Source organism: Bacillus rossius, chromosome 13, assembly GCF_032445375.1.
Source record: "Bacillus rossius redtenbacheri isolate Brsri chromosome 13, Brsri_v3, whole genome shotgun sequence".
NCBI classification, from domain to species: Eukaryota; Metazoa; Arthropoda; class Insecta; order Phasmatodea; family Bacillidae; genus Bacillus; species Bacillus rossius.
This window is the reverse complement of record NC_086340.1, coordinates 48,384,061-48,407,239: the sequence shown is the minus strand read 5'-3', so window position 1 is coordinate 48,407,239 and position 23,179 is coordinate 48,384,061. Positions and strand designations below refer to the sequence as shown.

The 23,179-nt window shown below is 52.7% G+C and overlaps 1 protein-coding gene across 3 annotated transcripts in view; it reads right to left on the bottom strand.

Moving 5' to 3' along the window:
* The window catches only part of LOC134538547 (nidogen), a 183,762-nt gene that overhangs the window by 24,904 nt on the left and 135,679 nt on the right, over nucleotides 1-23,179 (bottom strand). For all 3 annotated transcript variants that reach the window (XM_063379965.1, XM_063379966.1, XM_063379967.1), the window contains one exon: nucleotides 16,102-16,212. In XM_063379965.1, the coding sequence (XP_063236035.1) occupies nucleotides 16,102-16,212 (111 nt within the window). The remainder of the gene's footprint in view (nucleotides 1-16,101; nucleotides 16,213-23,179) is intronic.

The window sequence follows — 23,179 nt, the reverse complement described above, 5'->3', positions numbered from 1 at the left end:
TTCCTCAGTCCGGAGTGCAGGCCCACAACCTTCACGGTGTCCTTGGTGGAGTCGGTCCAGTACAGGTTACCCGACACCCAGTCGACACTCACTCCCTCCGGGGAGCCTCCTCCTGTGGGCCCCACTTCCTCTACAGTCCCACCCCTCGACACCAGCACCTTCCTCAGTCCGGAGTGCAGGCCCACAACCTCCACGGTGTCCTTGGTGGAGTCGGTCCAGTACAGGTTACCCGACACCCAGTCGACACTCACTCCCTCCGGGGAGCCTCCTCCTGTGGACCCCACTTCCTCTACAGTCCCACCCCTCGACACCAGCACCTTCCTCAGTCCGGAGTGCAGGCCCACTACCTCCACGGTGTCCTTGGTGGAGTCGGTCCAGTACAGGTTACCCGACACCCAGTCGACACTCACTCCCTCCGGGGAGCCTCCTCCTGTGGGCCCCACTTCCTCTACAGTCCCACCCCTCGACACCAGCACCTTCCTCAGTCCGGAGTGCAGGCCCACTAACTCAACGCTGTCCTTGGTGGAGTCGGTCCAGTACAGGTTACCCGACACCCAGTCGACACTCACTCCCTCCGGGGAGCCTCCTCCTGTGGGCCCCACTTCCTCTACAGTCCCACCCCTCGACACCAGCACCTTCCTCAGTCCGGAGTGCAGGCCCACAACCTCCACGGTGTCCTTGGTGGAGTCGGTCCAGTACAGGTTACCCGACACCCAGTCGACACTCACTCCCTCCGGGGAGCCTCCTCCTGTGGACCCCACTTCCTCTACAGTCCCACCCCTCGACACCAGCACCTTCCTCAGTCCGGAGTGCAGGCCCACAACCTCCACGGTGTCCTTGGTGGAGTCGGTCCAGTACAGGTTACCCGACACCCAGTCGACACTCACTCCCTCCGGGGAGCCTCCTCCTGTGGACCCCACTTCCTCTACAGTCCCACCCCTCGACACCAGCACCTTCCTCAGCCCGGAGTGCAGGCCCACTACCTCCACGGTGTCCTTGGTGGAGTCGGTCCAGTACAGGTTACCCGACACCCAGTCGACACTCACTCCCTCCGGGGAGCCTCCTCCTGTGGGCCCCACTTCCTCTATAGTCCCACCCCTCGACACCAGCACCTTCCTCAGTCCGGAGTGCAGGCCCACAACCTCTACTGTGTCCTTGGTGGAGTCGGTCCAGTACAGGTTACCCGACACCCAGTCGACACTCACTCCCTCCGGGGAGCCTCCTCCTGTGGACCCCACTTCCTCTACAGTCCCACCCCTCGACACCAGCACCTTCCTCAGTCCGGAGTGCAGGCCCACAACCTCTACGGTGTCCTTGGTGGAGTCGGTCCAGTACAGGTTACCCGACACCCAGTCGACACTCACTCCCTCCGGGGAGCCTCCTCCTGTGGACCCCACTTCCTCTACAGTCCCACCCCTCGACACCAGCACCTTCCTCAGTCCGGAGTGCAGGCCCACAACCTCTACGGTGTCCTTGGTGGAGTCGGTCCAGTACAGGTTACCCGACACCCAGTCGACACTAACTCCCTCCGGGGAGCCTCCTCCTGTGGACCCCACTTCCTCTACAGTCCCACCCCTCGACACCAGCACCTTCCTCAGCCCGGAGTGCAGGCCCACTACCTCCACGGTGTCCTTGGTGGAGTCGGTCCAGTACAGGTTACCCGACACCCAGTCGACACTCACTCCCTCCGGGGAGCCTCCTCCTGTGGGCCCCACTTCCTCTATAGTCCCACCCCTCGACACCAGCACCTTCCTCAGTCCGGAGTGCAGGCCCACAACCTCTACGGTGTCCTTGGTGGAGTCGGTCCAGTACAGGTTACCCGACTCCCAGTCGACACTCACTCCCTCCGGGGAGCCTCCTCCTGTGGGCCCCACTTCCTCTATAGTCCCACCCCTCGACACCAGCACCTTCCTCAGCCCGGAGTGCAGGCCCACTACCTCCACGGTGTCCTTGGTGGAGTCGGTCCAGTACAGGTTACCCGACACCCAGTCGACACTCACTCCCTCCGGGGAGCCTCCTCCTGTGGGCCCCACTTCCTCTACAGTCCCACCCCTCGACACCAGCACCTTCCTCAGTCCGGAGTGCAGGCCCACTACCTCTACGGTGTCCTTGGTGGAGTCGGTCCAGTACAGGTTACCCGACACCCAGTCGACACTCACTCCCTCCGGGGAGCCTCCTCCTGTGGACCCCACTTCCTCTACAGTCCCACCCCTCGACACCAGCACCTTCCTCAGTCCGGAGTGCAGGCCCACAACCTCTACGGTGTCCTTGGTGGAGTCGGTCCAGTACAGGTTACCCGACACCCAGTCGACACTCACTCCCTCCGGGGAGCCTCCTCCTGTGGACCCCACTTCCTCTACAGTACCACCCCTCGACACCAGCACCTTCCTCAGCCCGGAGTGCAGGACCACTACCTCCACGGTGTCCTTGGTGGAGTCGGTCCAGTACAGGTTACCCGACACCCAGTCGACACTCACTCCCTCCGGGGAGCCTCCTCCTGTGGGCCCCACTTCCTCTATAGTCCCACCCCTCGACACCAGCACCTTCCTCAGCCCGGAGTGCAGGCCCACTACCTCCACGGTGTCCTTGGTGGAGTCGGTCCAGTACAGGTTACCCGACACCCAGTCGACACTCACTCCCTCCGGGGAGCCTCCTCCTGTGGGCCCCACTTCCTCTACAGTCCCACCCCTCGACACCAGCACCTTCCTCAGTCCGGAGTGCAGGCCCACAACCTCTACGGTGTCCTTGGTGGAGTCGGTCCAGTACAGGTTACCCGACACCCAGTCGACACTCACTCCCTCCGGGGAGCCTCCTCCTGTGGGCCCCACTTCCTCTACAGTCCCACCCCTCGACACCAGCACCTTCCTCAGTCCGGAGTGCAGGCCCACAACCTCTACGGTGTCCTTGGTGGAGTCGGTCCAGTACAGGTTACCCGACACCCAGTCGACACTCACTCCCTCCGGGGAGCCTCCTCCTGTGGACCCCACTTCCTCTACAGTCCCACCCCTCGACACCAGCACCTTCCTCAGTCCGGAGTGCAGGCCCACAACCTCTACGGTGTCCTTGGTGGAGTCGGTCCAGTACAGGTTACCCGACACCCAGTCGACACTCACTCCCTCCGGGCAGCCTCCTCCTGTGGGCCCCACTTCCTCTACAGTCCCACCCCTCGACACCAGCACCTTCCTCAGTCCGGAGTGCAGGCCCACAACCTCTACGGTGTCCTTGGTGGAGTCGGTCCAGTACAGGTTACCCGACACCCAGTCGACACTCACTCCCTCCGGGGAGCCTCCTCCTGTGGGCCCCACTTCCTCTATAGTCCCACCCCTCGACACCAGCACCTTCCTCAGCCCGGAGTGCAGGCCCACTACCTCCACGGTGTCCTTGGTGGAGTCGGTCCAGTACAGGTTACCCGACACCCAGTCGACACTCACTCCCTCCGGGGAGCCTCCTCCTGTGGGCCCCACTTCCTCTACAGTCCCACCCCTCGACACCAGCACCTTCCTCAGTCCGGAGTGCAGGCCCACTACCTCTACGGTGTCCTTGGTGGAGTCGGTCCAGTACAGGTTACCCGACACCCAGTCGACACTCACTCCCTCCGGGGAGCCTCCTCCTGTGGACCCCACTTCCTCTACAGTCCCACCCCTCGACACCAGCACCTTCCTCAGTCCGGAGTGCAGGCCCACAACCTCTACGGTGTCCTTGGTGGAGTCGGTCCAGTACAGGTTACCCGACACCCAGTCGACACTCACTCCCTCCGGGGAGCCTCCTCCTGTGGACCCCACTTCCTCTACAGTCCCACCCCTCGACACCAGCACCTTCCTCAGCCCGGAGTGCAGGCCCACTACCTCCACGGTGTCCTTGGTGGAGTCGGTCCAGTACAGGTTACCTGACACCCAGTCGACACTCACTCCCTCCGGGGAGCCTCCTCCTGTGGGCCCCACTTCCTCTATAGTCCCACCCCTCGACACCAGCACCTTCCTCAGTCCGGAGTGCAGGCCCACAACCTCCACGGTGTCCTTGGTGGAGTCGGTCCAGTACAGGTTACCCGACACCCAGTCGACACTCACTCCCTCCGGGGAGCCTCCTCCTGTGGGCCCCACTTCCTCTATAGTCCCACCCCTCGACACCAGCACCTTCCTCAGTCCGGAGTGCAGGCCCACAACCTCTACGGTGTCCTTGGTGGAGTCGGTCCAGTACAGGTTACCCGACACCCAGTCGACACTCACTCCCTCCGGGGAGCCTCCTCCTGTGGACCCCACTTCCTCTACAGTCCCACCCCTCGACACCAGCACCTTCCTCAGTCCGGAGTGCAGGCCCACAACCTCTACGGTGTCCTTGGTGGAGTCGGTCCAGTACAGGTTACCCGACACCCAGTCGACACTCACTCCCTCCGGGCAGCCTCCTCCTGTGGGCCCCACTTCCTCTACAGTCCCACCCCTCGACACCAGCACCTTCCTCAGTCCGGAGTGCAGGCCCACAACCTCTACGGTGTCCTTGGTGGAGTCGGTCCAGTACAGGTTACCCGACACCCAGTCGACACTCACTCCCTCCGGGCAGCCTCCTCCTGTGGGCCCCACTTCCTCTACAGGCCCACCCCTCGACACCAGCACCTTCCTCAGTCCGGAGTGCAGGCCCACAACCTCTACGGTGTCCTTGGTGGAGTCGGGCAAGTACAGGTTACCCGACACCCAGTCGACACTCACTCCCTCCGGGCAGCCTCCTCCTGTGGGCCCCACTTCCTCTACAGTCCCACCCCTCGACACCAGCACCTTCCTCAGTCCGGAGTGCAGGCCCACAACCTCTACGGTGTCCTTGGTGGAGTCGGTCCAGTACAGGTTACCCGACACCCAGTCGACACTCACTCCCTCCGGGCAGCCTCCTCCTGTGGGCCCCACTTCCTCTACAGTCCCACCCCTCGACACCAGCACCTTCCTCAGTCCGGAGTGCAGGCCCACAACCTCTACGGTGTCCTTGGTGGAGTCGGTCCAGTACAGGTTACCCGACACCCAGTCGACACTCACTCCCTCCGGGCAGCCTCCTCCTGTGGGCCCCACTTCCTCTACAGTCCCACCCCTCGACACCAGCACCTTCCTCAGTCCGGAGTGCAGGCCCACAACCTCTACGGTGTCCTTGGTGGAGTCGGTCCAGTACAGGTTACCCGACACCCAGTCGACACTCACTCCCTCCGGGGAGCCTCCTCCTGTGGACCCCACTTCCTCTACAGTCCCACCCCTCGACATCAGCACCTTCCTCAGTCCGGAGTGCAGGCCCACAACCTCTACGGTGTCCTTGGTGGAGTCGGTCCAGTACAGGTTACCCGACACCCAGTCGACACTCACTCCCTCCGGGGAGCCTCCTCCTGTGGGCCCCACTTCCTCTATAGTCCCACCCCTCGACACCAGCACCTTCCTCAGCCCGGAGTGCAGGCCCACTACCTCCACGGTGTCCTTGGTGGAGTCGGTCCAGTACAGGTTACCCGACACCCAGTCGACACTCACTCCCTCCGGGGAGCCTCCTCCTGTGGGCCCCACTTCCTCTACAGTCCCACCCCTCGACACCAGCACCTTCCTCAGTCCGGAGTGCAGGCCCACTACCTCTACGGTGTCCTTGGTGGAGTCGGTCCAGTACAGGTTACCCGACACCCAGTCGACACTCACTCCCTCCGGGGAGCCTCCTCCTGTGGACCCCACTTCCTCTACAGTCCCACCCCTCGACACCAGCACCTTCCTCAGTCCGGAGTGCAGGCCCACAACCTCTACGGTGTCCTTGGTGGAGTCGGTCCAGTACAGGTTACCCGACACCCAGTCGACACTCACTCCCTCCGGGGAGCCTCCTCCTGTGGACCCCACTTCCTCTACAGTCCCACCCCTCGACACCAGCACCTTCCTCAGCCCGGAGTGCAGGCCCACTACTTCCACGGTGTCCTTGGTGGAGTCGGTCCAGTACAGGTTACCTGACACCCAGTCGACACTCACTCCCTCCGGGGAGCCTCCTCCTGTGGGCCCCACTTCCTCTATAGTCCCACCCCTCGACACCAGCACCTTCCTCAGTCCGGAGTGCAGGCCCACAACCTCTACGGTGTCCTTGGTGGAGTCGGTCCAGTACAGGTTACCCGACACCCAGTCGACACTCACTCCCTCCGGGGAGCCTCCTCCTGTGGACCCCACTTCCTCTACAGTCCCACCCCTCGACACCAGCACCTTCCTCAGTCCGGAGTGCAGGCCCACAACCTCTACGGTGTCCTTGGTGGAGTCGGTCCAGTACAGGTTACCCGACACCCAGTCGACACTCACTCCCTCCGGGCAGCCTCCTCCTGTGGGCCCCACTTCCTCTACAGTCCCACCCCTCGACACCAGCACCTTCCTCAGTCCGGAGTGCAGGCCCACAACCTCTACGGTGTCCTTGGTGGAGTCGGTCCAGTACAGGTTACCCGACACCCAGTCGACACTCACTCCCTCCGGGCAGCCTCCTCCTGTGGGCCCCACTTCCTCTACAGGCCCACCCCTCGACACCAGCACCTTCCTCAGTCCGGAGTGCAGGCCCACAACCTCTACGGTGTCCTTGGTGGAGTCGGGCAAGTACAGGTTACCCGACACCCAGTCGACACTCACTCCCTCCGGGCAGCCTCCTCCTGTGGGCCCCACTTCCTCTACAGTCCCACCCCTCGACACCAGCACCTTCCTCAGTCCGGAGTGCAGGCCCACAACCTCTACGGTGTCCTTGGTGGAGTCGGTCCAGTACAGGTTACCCGACACCCAGTCGACACTCACTCCCTCCGGGCAGCCTCCTCCTGTGGGCCCCACTTCCTCTACAGTCCCACCCCTCGACACCAGCACCTTCCTCAGTCCGGAGTGCAGGCCCACAACCTCTACGGTGTCCTTGGTGGAGTCGGTCCAGTACAGGTTACCCGACACCCAGTCGACACTCACTCCCTCCGGGCAGCCTCCTCCTGTGGGCCCCACTTCCTCTACAGTCCCACCCCTCGACACCAGCACCTTCCTCAGTCCGGAGTGCAGGCCCACAACCTCTACGGTGTCCTTGGTGGAGTCGGTCCAGTACAGGTTACCCGACACCCAGTCGACACTCACTCCCTCCGGGGAGCCTCCTCCTGTGGACCCCACTTCCTCTACAGTCCCACCCCTCGACACCAGCACCTTCCTCAGTCCGGAGTGCAGGCCCACAACCTCTACGGTGTCCTTGGTGGAGTCGGTCCAGTACAGGTTACCCGACACCCAGTCGACACTCACTCCCTCCGGGCAGCCTCCTCCTGTGGGCCCCACTTCCTCTACAGTCCCACCCCTCGACACCAGCACCTTCCTCAGTCCGGAGTGCAGGCCCACAACCTCTACGGTGTCCTTGGTGGAGTCGGTCCAGTACAGGTTACCCGACACCCAGTCGACACTCACTCCCTCCGGGCAGCCTCCTCCTGTGGACCCCACTTCCTCTACAGTCCCACCCCTCGACACCAGCACCTTCCTCAGTCCGGAGTGCAGGCACACTACCTCCACGGTGTCCTTGGTGGAGTCGGTCCAGTACAGGTTACCCGACACCCAGTCGACACTCACTCCCTCCGGGCAGCCTCCTCCTGTGGGCCCCACTTCCTCTACAGTCCCACCCCTCGACACCAGCACCTTCCTCAGTCCGGAGTGCAGGCCCACTACCTCCACGGTGTCCTTGGTGGAGTCGGTCCAGTACAGGTTACCCGACACCCAGTCGACACTCACTCCCTCCGGGCAGCCTCCTCCTGTGGGCCCCACTTCCTCTACAGTCCCACCCCTCGACACCAGCACCTTCCTCAGTCCGGAGTGCAGGCCCACTACCTCCACGGTGTCCTTGGTGGAGTCGGTCCAGTACAGGTTACCCGACACCCAGTCGACACTCACTCCCTCCGGGGAGCCTCCTCCTGTGGGCCCCACTTCCTCTACAGTCCCACCCCTCGACACCAGCACCTTCCTCAGCCCGGAGTGCAGGCCCACTACCTCCACGGTGTCCTTGGTGGAGTCGGTCCAGTACAGGTTACCCGACACCCAGTCGACACTCACTCCCTCCGGGGAGCCTCCTCCTGTGGGCCCCACTTCCTCTATAGTCCCACCCCTCGACACCAGCACCTTCCTCAGTCCGGAGTGCAGGCCCACAACCTCTACTGTGTCCTTGGTGGAGTCGGTCCAGTACAGGTTACCCGACACCCAGTCGACACTCACTCCCTCCGGGGAGCCTCCTCCTGTGGACCCCACTTCCTCTACAGTCCCACCCCTCGACACCAGCACCTTCCTCAGTCCGGAGTGCAGGCCCACAACCTCTACGGTGTCCTTGGTGGAGTCGGTCCAGTACAGGTTACCCGACACCCAGTCGACACTCACTCCCTCCGGGGAGCCTCCTCCTGTGGACCCCACTTCCTCTACAGTCCCACCCCTCGACACCAGCACCTTCCTCAGTCCGGAGTGCAGGCCCACAACCTCTACGGTGTCCTTGGTGGAGTCGGTCCAGTACAGGTTACCCGACACCCAGTCGACACTAACTCCCTCCGGGGAGCCTCCTCCTGTGGACCCCACTTCCTCTACAGTCCCACCCCTCGACACCAGCACCTTCCTCAGCCCGGAGTGCAGGCCCACTACCTCCACGGTGTCCTTGGTGGAGTCGGTCCAGTACAGGTTACCCGACACCCAGTCGACACTCACTCCCTCCGGGGAGCCTCCTCCTGTGGGCCCCACTTCCTCTATAGTCCCACCCCTCGACACCAGCACCTTCCTCAGTCCGGAGTGCAGGCCCACAACCTCTACGGTGTCCTTGGTGGAGTCGGTCCAGTACAGGTTACCCGACTCCCAGTCGACACTCACTCCCTCCGGGGAGCCTCCTCCTGTGGGCCCCACTTCCTCTATAGTCCCACCCCTCGACACCAGCACCTTCCTCAGCCCGGAGTGCAGGCCCACTACCTCCACGGTGTCCTTGGTGGAGTCGGTCCAGTACAGGTTACCCGACACCCAGTCGACACTCACTCCCTCCGGGGAGCCTCCTCCTGTGGGCCCCACTTCCTCTACAGTCCCACCCCTCGACACCAGCACCTTCCTCAGTCCGGAGTGCAGGCCCACTACCTCTACGGTGTCCTTGGTGGAGTCGGTCCAGTACAGGTTACCCGACACCCAGTCGACACTCACTCCCTCCGGGGAGCCTCCTCCTGTGGACCCCACTTCCTCTACAGTCCCACCCCTCGACACCAGCACCTTCCTCAGTCCGGAGTGCAGGCCCACAACCTCTACGGTGTCCTTGGTGGAGTCGGTCCAGTACAGGTTACCCGACACCCAGTCGACACTCACTCCCTCCGGGGAGCCTCCTCCTGTGGACCCCACTTCCTCTACAGTACCACCCCTCGACACCAGCACCTTCCTCAGCCCGGAGTGCAGGACCACTACCTCCACGGTGTCCTTGGTGGAGTCGGTCCAGTACAGGTTACCCGACACCCAGTCGACACTCACTCCCTCCGGGGAGCCTCCTCCTGTGGGCCCCACTTCCTCTATAGTCCCACCCCTCGACACCAGCACCTTCCTCAGCCCGGAGTGCAGGCCCACTACCTCCACGGTGTCCTTGGTGGAGTCGGTCCAGTACAGGTTACCCGACACCCAGTCGACACTCACTCCCTCCGGGGAGCCTCCTCCTGTGGGCCCCACTTCCTCTACAGTCCCACCCCTCGACACCAGCACCTTCCTCAGTCCGGAGTGCAGGCCCACAACCTCTACGGTGTCCTTGGTGGAGTCGGTCCAGTACAGGTTACCCGACACCCAGTCGACACTCACTCCCTCCGGGGAGCCTCCTCCTGTGGGCCCCACTTCCTCTACAGTCCCACCCCTCGACACCAGCACCTTCCTCAGTCCGGAGTGCAGGCCCACAACCTCTACGGTGTCCTTGGTGGAGTCGGTCCAGTACAGGTTACCCGACACCCAGTCGACACTCACTCCCTCCGGGGAGCCTCCTCCTGTGGACCCCACTTCCTCTACAGTCCCACCCCTCGACACCAGCACCTTCCTCAGTCCGGAGTGCAGGCCCACAACCTCTACGGTGTCCTTGGTGGAGTCGGTCCAGTACAGGTTACCCGACACCCAGTCGACACTCACTCCCTCCGGGCAGCCTCCTCCTGTGGGCCCCACTTCCTCTACAGTCCCACCCCTCGACACCAGCACCTTCCTCAGTCCGGAGTGCAGGCCCACAACCTCTACGGTGTCCTTGGTGGAGTCGGTCCAGTACAGGTTACCCGACACCCAGTCGACACTCACTCCCTCCGGGGAGCCTCCTCCTGTGGGCCCCACTTCCTCTATAGTCCCACCCCTCGACACCAGCACCTTCCTCAGCCCGGAGTGCAGGCCCACTACCTCCACGGTGTCCTTGGTGGAGTCGGTCCAGTACAGGTTACCCGACACCCAGTCGACACTCACTCCCTCCGGGGAGCCTCCTCCTGTGGGCCCCACTTCCTCTACAGTCCCACCCCTCGACACCAGCACCTTCCTCAGTCCGGAGTGCAGGCCCACTACCTCTACGGTGTCCTTGGTGGAGTCGGTCCAGTACAGGTTACCCGACACCCAGTCGACACTCACTCCCTCCGGGGAGCCTCCTCCTGTGGACCCCACTTCCTCTACAGTCCCACCCCTCGACACCAGCACCTTCCTCAGTCCGGAGTGCAGGCCCACAACCTCTACGGTGTCCTTGGTGGAGTCGGTCCAGTACAGGTTACCCGACACCCAGTCGACACTCACTCCCTCCGGGGAGCCTCCTCCTGTGGACCCCACTTCCTCTACAGTCCCACCCCTCGACACCAGCACCTTCCTCAGCCCGGAGTGCAGGCCCACTACCTCCACGGTGTCCTTGGTGGAGTCGGTCCAGTACAGGTTACCTGACACCCAGTCGACACTCACTCCCTCCGGGGAGCCTCCTCCTGTGGACCCCACTTCCTCTACAGTCCCACCCCTCGACACCAGCACCTTCCTCAGCCCGGAGTGCAGGCCCACAACCTCTACGGTGTCCTTGGTGGAGTCGGTCCAGTACAGGTTACCCGACACCCAGTCGACACTCACTCCCTCCGGGCAGCCTCCTCCTGTGGGCCCCACTTCCTCTACAGTCCCACCCCTCGACACCAGCACCTTCCTCAGTCCGGAGTGCAGGCCCACAACCTCTACGGTGTCCTTGGTGGAGTCGGTCCAGTACAGGTTACCCGACACCCAGTCGACACTCACTCCCTCCGGGCAGCCTCCTCCTGTGGGCCCCACTTCCTCTACAGTCCCACCCCTCGACACCAGCACCTTCCTCAGTCCGGAGTGCAGGCCCACAACCTCTACGGTGTCCTTGGTGGAGTCGGTCCAGTACAGGTTACCCGACACCCAGTCGACACTCACTCCCTCCGGGGAGCCTCCTCCTGTGGACCCCACTTCCTCTACAGTCCCACCCCTCGACACCAGCACCTTCCTCAGTCCGGAGTGCAGGCCCACAACCTCTACGGTGTCCTTGGTGGAGTCGGTCCAGTACAGGTTACCCGACACCCAGTCGACACTCACTCCCTCCGGGCAGCCTCCTCCTGTGGGCCCCACTTCCTCTACAGTCCCACCCCTCGACACCAGCACCTTCCTCAGTCCGGAGTGCAGGCCCACAACCTCTACGGTGTCCTTGGTGGAGTCGGTCCAGTACAGGTTACCCGACACCCAGTCGACACTCACTCCCTCCGGGCAGCCTCCTCCTGTGGACCCCACTTCCTCTACAGTCCCACCCCTCGACACCAGCACCTTCCTCAGTCCGGAGTGCAGGCACACTACCTCCACGGTGTCCTTGGTGGAGTCGGTCCAGTACAGGTTACCCGACACCCAGTCGACACTCACTCCCTCCGGGCAGCCTCCTCCTGTGGGCCCCACTTCCTCTACAGTCCCACCCCTCGACACCAGCACCTTCCTCAGTCCGGAGTGCAGGCCCACTACCTCCACGGTGTCCTTGGTGGAGTCGGTCCAGTACAGGTTACCCGACACCCAGTCGACACTCACTCCCTCCGGGCAGCCTCCTCCTGTGGGCCCCACTTCCTCTACAGTCCCACCCCTCGACACCAGCACCTTCCTCAGTCCGGAGTGCAGGCCCACTACCTCCACGGTGTCCTTGGTGGAGTCGGTCCAGTACAGGTTACCCGACACCCAGTCGACACTCACTCCCTCCGGGGAGCCTCCTCCTGTGGGCCCCACTTCCTCTACAGTCCCACCCCTCGACACCAGCACCTTCCTCAGTCCGGAGTGCAGGCCCACAACCTCTACGGTGTCCTTGGTGGAGTCGGTCCAGTACAGGTTACCCGACACCCAGTCGACACTCACTCCCTCCGGGCAGCCTCCTCCTGTGGGCCCCACTTCCTCTACAGTCCCACCCCTCGACACCAGCACCTTCCTCAGTCCGGAGTGCAGGCCCACAACCTCTACGGTGTCCTTGGTGGAGTCGGTCCAGTACAGGTTACCCGACACCCAGTCGACACTCACTCCCTCCGGGCAGCCTCCTCCTGTGGGCCCCACTTCCTCTACAGTCCCACCCCTCGACACCAGCACCTTCCTCAGTCCGGAGTGCAGGCCCACAACCTCTACGGTGTCCTTGGTGGAGTCGGTCCAGTACAGGTTACCCGACACCCAGTCGACACTCACTCCCTCCGGGGAGCCTCCTCCTGTGGACCCCACTTCCTCTACAGTCCCACCCCTCGACACCAGCACCTTCCTCAGTCCGGAGTGCAGGCCCACAACCTCTACGGTGTCCTTGGTGGAGTCGGTCCAGTACAGGTTACCCGACACCCAGTCGACACTCACTCCCTCCGGGCAGCCTCCTCCTGTGGGCCCCACTTCCTCTACAGTCCCACCCCTCGACACCAGCACCTTCCTCAGTCCGGAGTGCAGGCCCACAACCTCTACGGTGTCCTTGGTGGAGTCGGTCCAGTACAGGTTACCCGACACCCAGTCGACACTCACTCCCTCCGGGCAGCCTCCTCCTGTGGACCCCACTTCCTCTACAGTCCCACCCCTCGACACCAGCACCTTCCTCAGTCCGGAGTGCAGGCACACTACCTCCACGGTGTCCTTGGTGGAGTCGGTCCAGTACAGGTTACCCGACACCCAGTCGACACTCACTCCCTCCGGGCAGCCTCCTCCTGTGGGCCCCACTTCCTCTACAGTCCCACCCCTCGACACCAGCACCTTCCTCAGTCCGGAGTGCAGGCCCACTACCTCCACGGTGTCCTTGGTGGAGTCGGTCCAGTACAGGTTACCCGACACCCAGTCGACACTCACTCCCTCCGGGGAGCCTCCTCCTGTGGGCCCCACTTCCTCTACAGTCCCACCCCTCGACACCAGCACCTTCCTCAGTCCGGAGTGCAGGCCCACTACCTCCACGGTGTCCTTGGTGGAGTCGGTCCAGTACAGGTTACCCGACACCCAGTCGACACTCACTCCCTCCGGGGAGCCTCCTCCTGTGGGCCCCACTTCCTCTACAGTCCCACCCCTCGACACCAGCACCTTCCTCAGTCCGGAGTGCAGGCCCACAACCTCTACGGTGTCCTTGGTGGAGTCGGTCCAGTACAGGTTACCCGACACCCAGTCGACACTCACTCCCTCCGGGGAGCCTCCTCCTGTGGACCCCACTTCCTCTATAGTCCCACCCCTCGACACCAGCACCTTCCTCAGTCCGGAGTGCAGGCCCACTACCTCCACGGTGTCCTTGGTGGAGTCGGTCCAGTACAGGTTACCCGACACCCAGTCGACACTCACTCCCTCCGGGGAGCCTCCTCCTGTGGACCCCACTTCCTCTATAGTCCCACCCCTCGACACCAGCACCTTCCTCAGTCCGGAGTGCAGGCCCACAACCTCTACGGTGTCCTTGGTGGAGTCGGTCCAGTACAGGTTACCCGACACCCAGTCGACACTCACTCCCTCCGGGGAGCCTCCTCCTGTGGACCCCACTTCCTCTACAGTCCCACCCCTCGACACCAGCACCTTCCTCAGTTCGGAGTGCAGGCCCACTACCTCCACGGTGTCCTTGGTGGAGTCGGTCCAGTACAGGTTACCCGACACCCAGTCGACACTCACTCCCTCCGGGGAGCCTCCTCCTGTGGACCCCACTTCCTCTATAGTCCCACCCCTCGACACCAGCACCTTCCTCAGTCCGGAGTGCAGGCCCACAACCTCTACGGTGTCCTTGGTGGAGTCGGTCCAGTACAGGTTACCCGACACCCAGTCGACACTCACTCCCTCCGGGCAGCCTCCTCCTGTGGGCCCCACTTCCTCTACAGTCCCACCCCTCGACACCAGCACCTTCCTCAGTCCGGAGTGCAGGCCCACAACCTCTACGGTGTCCTTGGTGGAGTCGGTCCAGTACAGGTTACCCGACACCCAGTCGACACTCACTCCCTCCGGGCAGCCTCATCCTGTGGGCCCCACTTCCTCTACAGTCCCACCCCTCGACACCAGCACTTTCCTCAGTCCGGAGTGCAGGCCCACAACCTCTACGGTGTCCTTGGTGGAGTCGGTCCAGTACAGGTTACCCGACACCCAGTCGACACTCACTCCCTCCGGGGAGCCTCCTCCTGTGGACCCCACTTCCTCTACAGTCCCACCCCTCGACACCAGCACCTTCCTCAGTCCGGAGTGCAGGCCCACAACCTCCACGGTGTCCTTGGTGGAGTCGGTCCAGTACAGGTTACCCGACACCCAGTCGACACTCACTCCCTCCGGGGAGCCTCCTCCTGTGGACCCCACTTCCTCTACAGTCCCACCCCTCGGAGGTCTGGCATCTGTCGAGGTTGCGAGGCAAGCGCTCTGACCGTAAGATGAAGGGCACGGTCAACTATGGTGAAATGAAATAAGGTATACATGTCGTGTGGGTTTTTTAATGAATGGGTGGAGTGATTATTTTGTTCAAGCTTATGTTGAACACTGGAACGATAGTGAAAAATATCACACCTGTTTGAAAGTATTATAACTTGTAGGAGTTATACAAAAAACTTTTGTCTAAAAACATGTTTGATATGACAAACCATAACTGCGAGTGTTGGGGAAAAAAAAAAGGCTGGAGGACAAAAATAAATAATTCCCTTCGTAGGCACAATATCTAAATGGTACAAATTTTGTGTTAATCTTAAAGTTTTTATCTAAAATTTTTGTCTTAAACAATTTTTGATTAGACAAACCATTGTTGCAGGGGTTTTAAAAAATGAGGGGTATAATTAAAAAATTAATTCATCTCTCTTAGTAGGTAAACTATCAAATAGTTAAAATTGTTTGTAATTCTTATAATTTTTACCTAAAATTTTTGTTTAAAACATTTTATGAAAATGTAAACTATTGCTACAAGGGGTTGAAAAAAGAAAATAAATAAAACTTCCCTACCATGTACTCTATAAAATTAATGTTTATTTTTGTTTAACTTTTAAATATTGTAAACTTTTGTCTAAAATAAATTTTATATCACAAATCATTACTACATTGGGTGGAAATAACATGGTAGAAAGATAAAATGTTACTACCTTTTTAATAATTATACTATCAAAATAATTATAATTTATTGTAAAATGCCTGAACTTTATCTAAAACCTTTGGCTCAAACAAATTTTTATGAAATGACCTAGTTTCGACCTTTAAGATCCCGTCTTGGTGCTTAATGATTTCAGTAAAAATTCAAAATTTAAATCACAACAGAAACACTTGCTTCGTAAATGTGATGTTTTAATAATCAAAGCTACGAACAAATATTTTAGTTGCTCATGTTGTCCTGTAGTTTCTCTTTCAGAGACCTATATTTAGTAAACAGTAATAAATTAAAAATTTCATTACTCTTTTAAAGGAAGATATATTTGATCTTAAGAAGTTTAACATTTTTTCAGTGGAAAACACTAAAGAAATAAATCTGAGTCGCTAAGTTTTTAATTGTGAGTAATAATAGTTTCAATTTCAAATCAAGTTATTCTTTTCGTTCGTATGAATTACTTTTTATCAAGCTCCACTGTTTCGTCACGAGTGGGACACCACTATTTTTATGACTTTGCTGCAAGTAGTAGTATAAACATAATATACAGTTAATTTATGATTTATATAACTATAAGCTTACCTGTGTCCATGAAGTTTGTAAAGTTGCTGCCATCGTAGTTTGCACTCTTGATACTACCGCCAATGATATCACTCCAATATAAGCGACCTCCAAGGCAGTCTATGTCCAGTCCTGTCGAAAAAGGAAACCTTTTAACTCAGTAAAAAAAATTGAAATTTCTAAACTAACAAGTAATTAAAACTAAAGTATTATATGGTTCATTTATGTTGTAATGGTATTTACCACAGAGACACGTGTTTTCTGTCATAGTAAGTCCACAGTATTATTTCATGACATTTAATTTTGAAATTGTTATACATTTATATTAAAATGCTATCTTTGTGTTTAGTATGTTTGGTCTGTAATAAATTGGTTATATTTTTTTGGTGACCAATCAGAACATCAGTTTCATAATAACAAATTATTATGATTTTGATTTATTTTGTATTTAAAATTATTACTATTGTTATTTTGCTATGTTTGTTATTCTGTCATATACTAAGTAAATTCATACATGTTGTAATTAGTTTTTAAATGTAATTTCTATTTTTTGTTTTTAATTAAGTGTGATTTTGTAAAAGGCATTCTGTTAGGTGGGATAAGCTTGCATTAAAAATAACACATGAAAGTCTATTTTTGTTTAGAACAAATATTTGTATCAAGGACTTCAAAATATTGAGCGCATTGTCATCTTTTGTACAAAAAAGGTATATAAAAATATATATAAGAGAAATAAAATTATGTCTATAGATATGATGCAACTGTGCCGAAACGACTCACACAGATGTGTTTATTTAACATTTGTTATTGATATTTTATGAGTTAATCACATTTGCCCTGGTAAGCAACAATCATTAGGTCTATGAACTTAAGTCAGATCTACAACACATTGACTCTATGCATTAGCTTTGCTCCACTACTGTTAAAATACACATGACCTAGTAGATACTATTGACCCTGCCAACAGAATTATTAATTATTATTTTTATAACATTTTCAGTGTGATTATTTTGCAAAAAAAGTTTGACATTCCGCATTTACATAGTATTGTTGACAGCTTATTTGTGCAGTTTTTGCAACTAAAGGCGTTGATCAGCTACAATCCAGCCAATCAGTAACCACCTTTTCAACTTAACGTGATTTTTGAACTAAGTAACCGAAAATCCTTCTACGATGGTGGTCCATGATAAGATGACGCTTGTGAAGCAAGGATCAGAATCCATGCTCAAATTAGTAGCATCTAATTGTAAATTGATGCTAGTTTGAAAGTTTAAAGTGTGTTAAAGTAGCATGTTAAGGCAGTGCTTAAAAGTACTGTATCAGGGAGTGAAATATGCAAGTTCTGTTCATCACAGTAATTCTCCTATACACACATGCATTACCAGCTTCACTTGGAATGTTAACCGATGCCGATAGTGTTATTGAAAAACTATACAAGAAATTGTATTCATAACGCATTATATCACGTATGATATGATTTGAATTCAGAACTGAAGTGACTCTCACTCAGTGTTTTAATTTAATTGTACATTTTAGTTGGTTTAGTAATTTTCATAATGACAATTTTTATCTCTGTTAATTTTATAGTTTAGTTAAAGTTTTCTTTTTTGATAATTTTATATACATAGTTGTCTGTTATTTTTCTTGTTATAATATGCACTTGCCCGGGACTCTTGCTAAATATTCCCGCTTCGGAACAAGCAGAGTGTGCCCGACGACATACAAGAAACCGAGTAGCGTCAGAGTGTGCTGCGGTGAGAACGAGTGGCGCTCGCCGGCTACGAGATCGGAGGTCTGGCTGCCTGCAGCGGACTATGATGACAAATAACTCATACCAGGAGTTATGAGAGATGCCTCTAAGACATCTGCATCGTGGAATAAAGTAAGGTTGACGACTCAAATTGATTTAAGTCGTTGGGAACAGAAAATACGCTAATTTGGAAGGATGGATTGTAGTGTGAATGGGACAGCTATGAGATTTAACTCTGTGTAGTTTGATTCCCGAATTTTGCTACGGATGGTTTCCTTGCTTAACGGAAGAAGTAGGAGCAATTATAATAAATTGTATTTTCTGCTTATACAAAACTGTGACAAATTGGACACAGTTAAATGAGCATTTAGTGTTTGATCCGTCTCTACGAAAATACTGTGTGCACAAACAGTAAATAAAATCTACGATTTAACGTATAATTTCTTATGCATTTACGCATAATTAAAGAGAAGGAATGTGCGTGAAAATGATTAGAAATGAACTTGAACTTTTATAATGAACAGAAATGGCAGAGAGAACTTATTTGTAGGAACGCTCCACTAAAATTGTAGTATATTAGTTAGTGTAATAGATTTTTTAGTAATTTGCCTGGGAATGAAATCAGCAGTTTTCAACATTACATATTTGTATTAAGGCGATTGGTGCATGGAAAATATTACAACAAAACTAATTTAACTGTACATATTTATTTTTGATGCTTCTTTTTAAGACATAATATACCTAGGATATTTTTAATAATTTTTTTTTACTGAGTTATGTCATTTTAAATGCATTCATTTTTATTCCAAGCCAGAATTATTTAGAAAACATAATTATGTTAAACTTAAGTATAGTTCAAGAAACGAGTGTACGAATAGGTTTCTGCACCTATAAAAGTAAGAAAAATTTTTTTTCATCGTCAAAATTACAGTTTAATATTGACAATTTCCATTGATCACTGCTGGACTACTTCATGAGCGATTTAAAGAATAAATTTAAATGAAAATGAAAACATAATTGGCAGAACACTATTGAGTTATGTATATATTTTCATATCCTTTTGTTTTTGATACGATCCGACTCAAAACACGCCCTCTGTAGTGACAGTTCTAGTGCTGCGTGTAAAACTCTCGTCGCCGGGAAGAATGTCCCCGCGACGTGGCGCTGAGGGGCGGGCGGAGCTCCGGCCGGCTGGCCGCAGCCTGCGGGAGGGGAGGGGTAAGAATGGGGTGTAGAGGGAGGATGAGAGAGGAGGCCGAAGAAGCGAAGGGTCTGTCAAGGTCGCGCTTTATAGTGGAGTCTATCTTCGCTCAAGCAAGGAAATTGTCTCTGTACAGAAAAATTTGTACAGCGAAATTCTTTTTAGCGGTTATGTTTTGACTTGAAGTTGAATATGACACGGTGATTATTCTTTGTGGTGGTTGTTTACACATATGAATAAATTTTTACCCTCCAGATTAATATGTTTTGACAGCATACAACATCAGTTGTGTATTCCGGTTAGTTAGGGTATGCTATATGCACACTAGAATGACAGATCTAAATTTAACCCAAAAAATAGATTTTATATTTATTAAAATTTATTTAGAACATCAAATCAACACTAGGCTATTCCAGTTATATGAAATAAAAAAAATTGGAAATGTTAGCTAGCGATGCTAGAATGTCGGGCACACTAATTACAAATGTCCTTTTGTAATATTACATTGCACAGAACACTGAAACCCTAATACTTCAAGTGTTTGTTTACAGTTTTATTATTCTGTGCTACATTATTTAAATTTATATGTTTAATTTATTTTGGGTTTTGAACTATATTTCTGACTTTGTTACAGACGTTTGGGCTTTTCTCTATGTAATTATTAAGTAATTGCGGCTTTTGGAATTACGTTTTCCACGGCTAGAAATTGCCCGAGGTTTCGGCGGAACTTTCAAAAAGTGCCTTGAGCCTATTGTTGTAAAAGTTACGCTACTAAAAAGAAGCTTGGTTTTGGCCGTTTTGGTGCGTGCAGCTCTGCGTCAGGACGTTCCTGACGCGGGCCTACCATAAGTTACGTTACATGTGCGGTAATAATAGTATGTATAAAAAGGTTATCATCAGACTGCTGATTGTATGTTAAGTTGCGAACGGGAATAAGCGATTTTAAAGTTATTAACGTCAGAAGATATCATTAGTCCAGGTATGGCCATTTCGTTATTACTAGGGATGGGCCGGTCGAATCCTCGAATCCTCGAATCCCACCGAATCTCTAGTATTTGAATGATTCGAAATTCGAGGGAAAAGATTCGGGATTCGAGGAAAAATATTGATGTAAATGTCGTACTACTTCAAAAACTTAAATGCTTACAATTTACTTGGCCTGTTTACGTTTTCCTTGGAACACATCCTATTGAGGTACAGTAGAACCTCGTTAATACGTGATGGTCGGGACCGAGATAATCACGGATTACCGAATTTCACGGACTAGCGATCAAAAGCCCGGAAGGTCTTGTCAAGCTTCTCAGACACCGGCGTGCAGCTGGGTTAAGGCCGTTCACGGTAAGGGCCGGCCGTCTTCGAATTAAGTGTCTCGGCTTAAAAAAATACAGCACTATTAGTTCACGGTCATTTACACCAGCCGAAGAGAGAAAGATAAGATCGTGCTGACTTTGCACCCCCCCCCCCCCCCCGCCCCATCGTACAGCCAAATGCCAGCCAGACACGTCACTTGCCAGGCGCCTGCCGTGCGTTGGCGGGCCGGAAACAAACAAAGGGAGACGGGAAGCAGACGTCAGGACATCCCCCTCAAGTTTAAAGAGTGACAAATGTGACAGCTGAAAGGGGGGCGACACAAAGGGTCGGTACAAACAGCGTTGCAGAGTTTGGCGGCCCAAGCGATGGCTTGTAGTGTTTGCCGGCCGCCGGCCCGCATGACGTTAATTTTAAGCGCTGACAATTAATACTTCTCTTTTTTTTCTTCTCTTTTAAATCGTCCCGGATTATCCGATTCCCGAATTAGCGCATCACGGATTAACGAGGTTCTACTGTATTGTACTTTTAATTCGTTATCATATAAAAAAAATTATGAAGCATGTACTGATTTGGGAAACTTACTTTATATTCATGAACATGAATGCATTGTCGCTACATTGGCATTAAATAAGGCATAAATCACATATGTATTCTCAGAATATGCTAAAAAATAAAATAAAGCAAATTTAGGATCTAGACTAAATATGAATCTTGTTTTTTTTAAAATAACTTTACCGAGAAATCTGTTACTTAGTAATACAACAATAATGCCGACTTTCATCAAAAGTTACGGTCGCACATGTAGTAATAACAATGAAATAATGAATGACAAAAATTAATACATTATACAATTATTATTTTAATCGCTATTCAATTTTAAATATTCTGATACGTTCTATTTATGAATTTTTTTAGGACCAAGTTTGGTTTGTGTAGACTACCAATGTTAAAATATGTATTATCTGAGAATTCCATGATGGCCAACCAATGAATTTGTTAGCCAATCATTTTGAGCAACATAAAAAATAACTAATATTAATATAAAAAATTTTAATGGGTAAACTAGAGAAAACACCCCGTCACTTTTAACTTCAGGCATATTAATCATTATGCTTTAGTGAGGCTTAATTTTAAAAGATGCACGACAATATTTCTTATGGCCTAAAACCATTGAAGCCAAGATGGCGCCTTTTAGTTTCCATTAAATATTTCAAGAATGCGTTTACCTTCATTTGGGACTTTAAACAAATGTCAAGTTGGTAACTACAAAATATTGTTCCATCGGATGTTGAATTTCGTTTTCCGATTTCCGTGGCTACATGAATCACTGTACTCACAGATAATGCCTGAATGCCTTAAATCCACCAAGTCGGATTCTACAGCAATTGATGAAGTTACCAGATTCTTACGTGATCCTACAGTTAACCCAGAAATAAACATTCTCGAATACTGGAAAACTCAGTCTGCGTGTTCACCCAGGCTACATAAACTGTCCAAAAAATATTTGTGTTCACCACCTGCGACAGTGTTCTCTGAACGTTTGTTCAGCACTGCAGGAAACATATGTGACAAAAAACGGAATCGTCTTGATCCAGACGTGTCAAATCCTTGTTTTTTTAAATAAAAATTTAAAGGGTTAAATAATTTGGCATAATGTTTAATTTTTTCTCTTAACTTATAAATTATTTTATAATCAACCCTTGAGAACTGGATTCGGATTCGAGGGGTGGATTCGAGGTACTGTTTGGGATTCGGATTCGAGAAAAATGGGATTCGAACCATCACTAGTTATTACTCTATCACTAACGCTGTACTGACGCCCTGCAACGTTTTAACATTGCCGATTGATATTATGACTTTGTTGATGTTTCTGGGATAAACTAAAACCAGGCGCTATTAAATATTATATTTACTAAATTAATTAGCCTCTCAGTATTATTAATGGCACAATCATATGAACATACAATGCACAACTATCTTAGTGATCTTGAGTCTATAGGTCTTATGTTTTATCGGACAATTGATTTAATTTATGAGTTAGTGAATTTTTCGAACCGTAAATCCATTTTTTAACTCTACGTGAAACATTGACATTTGTGAAGTCGTGCCCATGTACCTGGCAACGATAGTTAAAAACTATGCTAAGCAATGCTAACTAATGCTAAGCAATGGCGTATGTCCAAAAGCCTACATCAAGTCATGCACTCCCATTGCACAAATCTTTCAAAGATGATAGTTAAAAAAAATCGGAGTGATATTTTGGTCAAATGGAATTACTGTATTGAGGGATACGTGGTATTTGTTTATTCGTGTGTAAGTAATAAATAAGTCTTAAAATCAGTTAATTATTTTGTCTTCCTATTTCGTATTCTAATTGAGATAAATATCAGATAAGCATGTGTTACTTGTATCACGACATCAAGGTATTATTTATCAGTAATTAATATTTTATTTTATTTTTTTGTTAACGAATGTGCATAGGGCAGTGCACTAGACATCACTACCTGTGTGTAGTGTTGCGTTACACTTTTTAACGCATTAGAATACACATAAAATGATAAATCCAAAATTTCGTTTAAAAGTATAAATATCAGTGATCAATTTAATTAATGTCCAGTATAACTCAGTCAGTAAAACACTCAGAAATATGTATAGGACCTGTTAACCTAAATATTTGTTAACAGTTAAACTGAACTAAGATGTGTTAGAGTGGTTTTTTTCTTCCGTATATTAGAGGTATGGGACATCAAAATACGCATCTGTCGCCCATTTACTTTAAATACAGAATTATAAACTACATATTGTGAAAACATTCTGCAGCAGTTTTTGCTGAACGG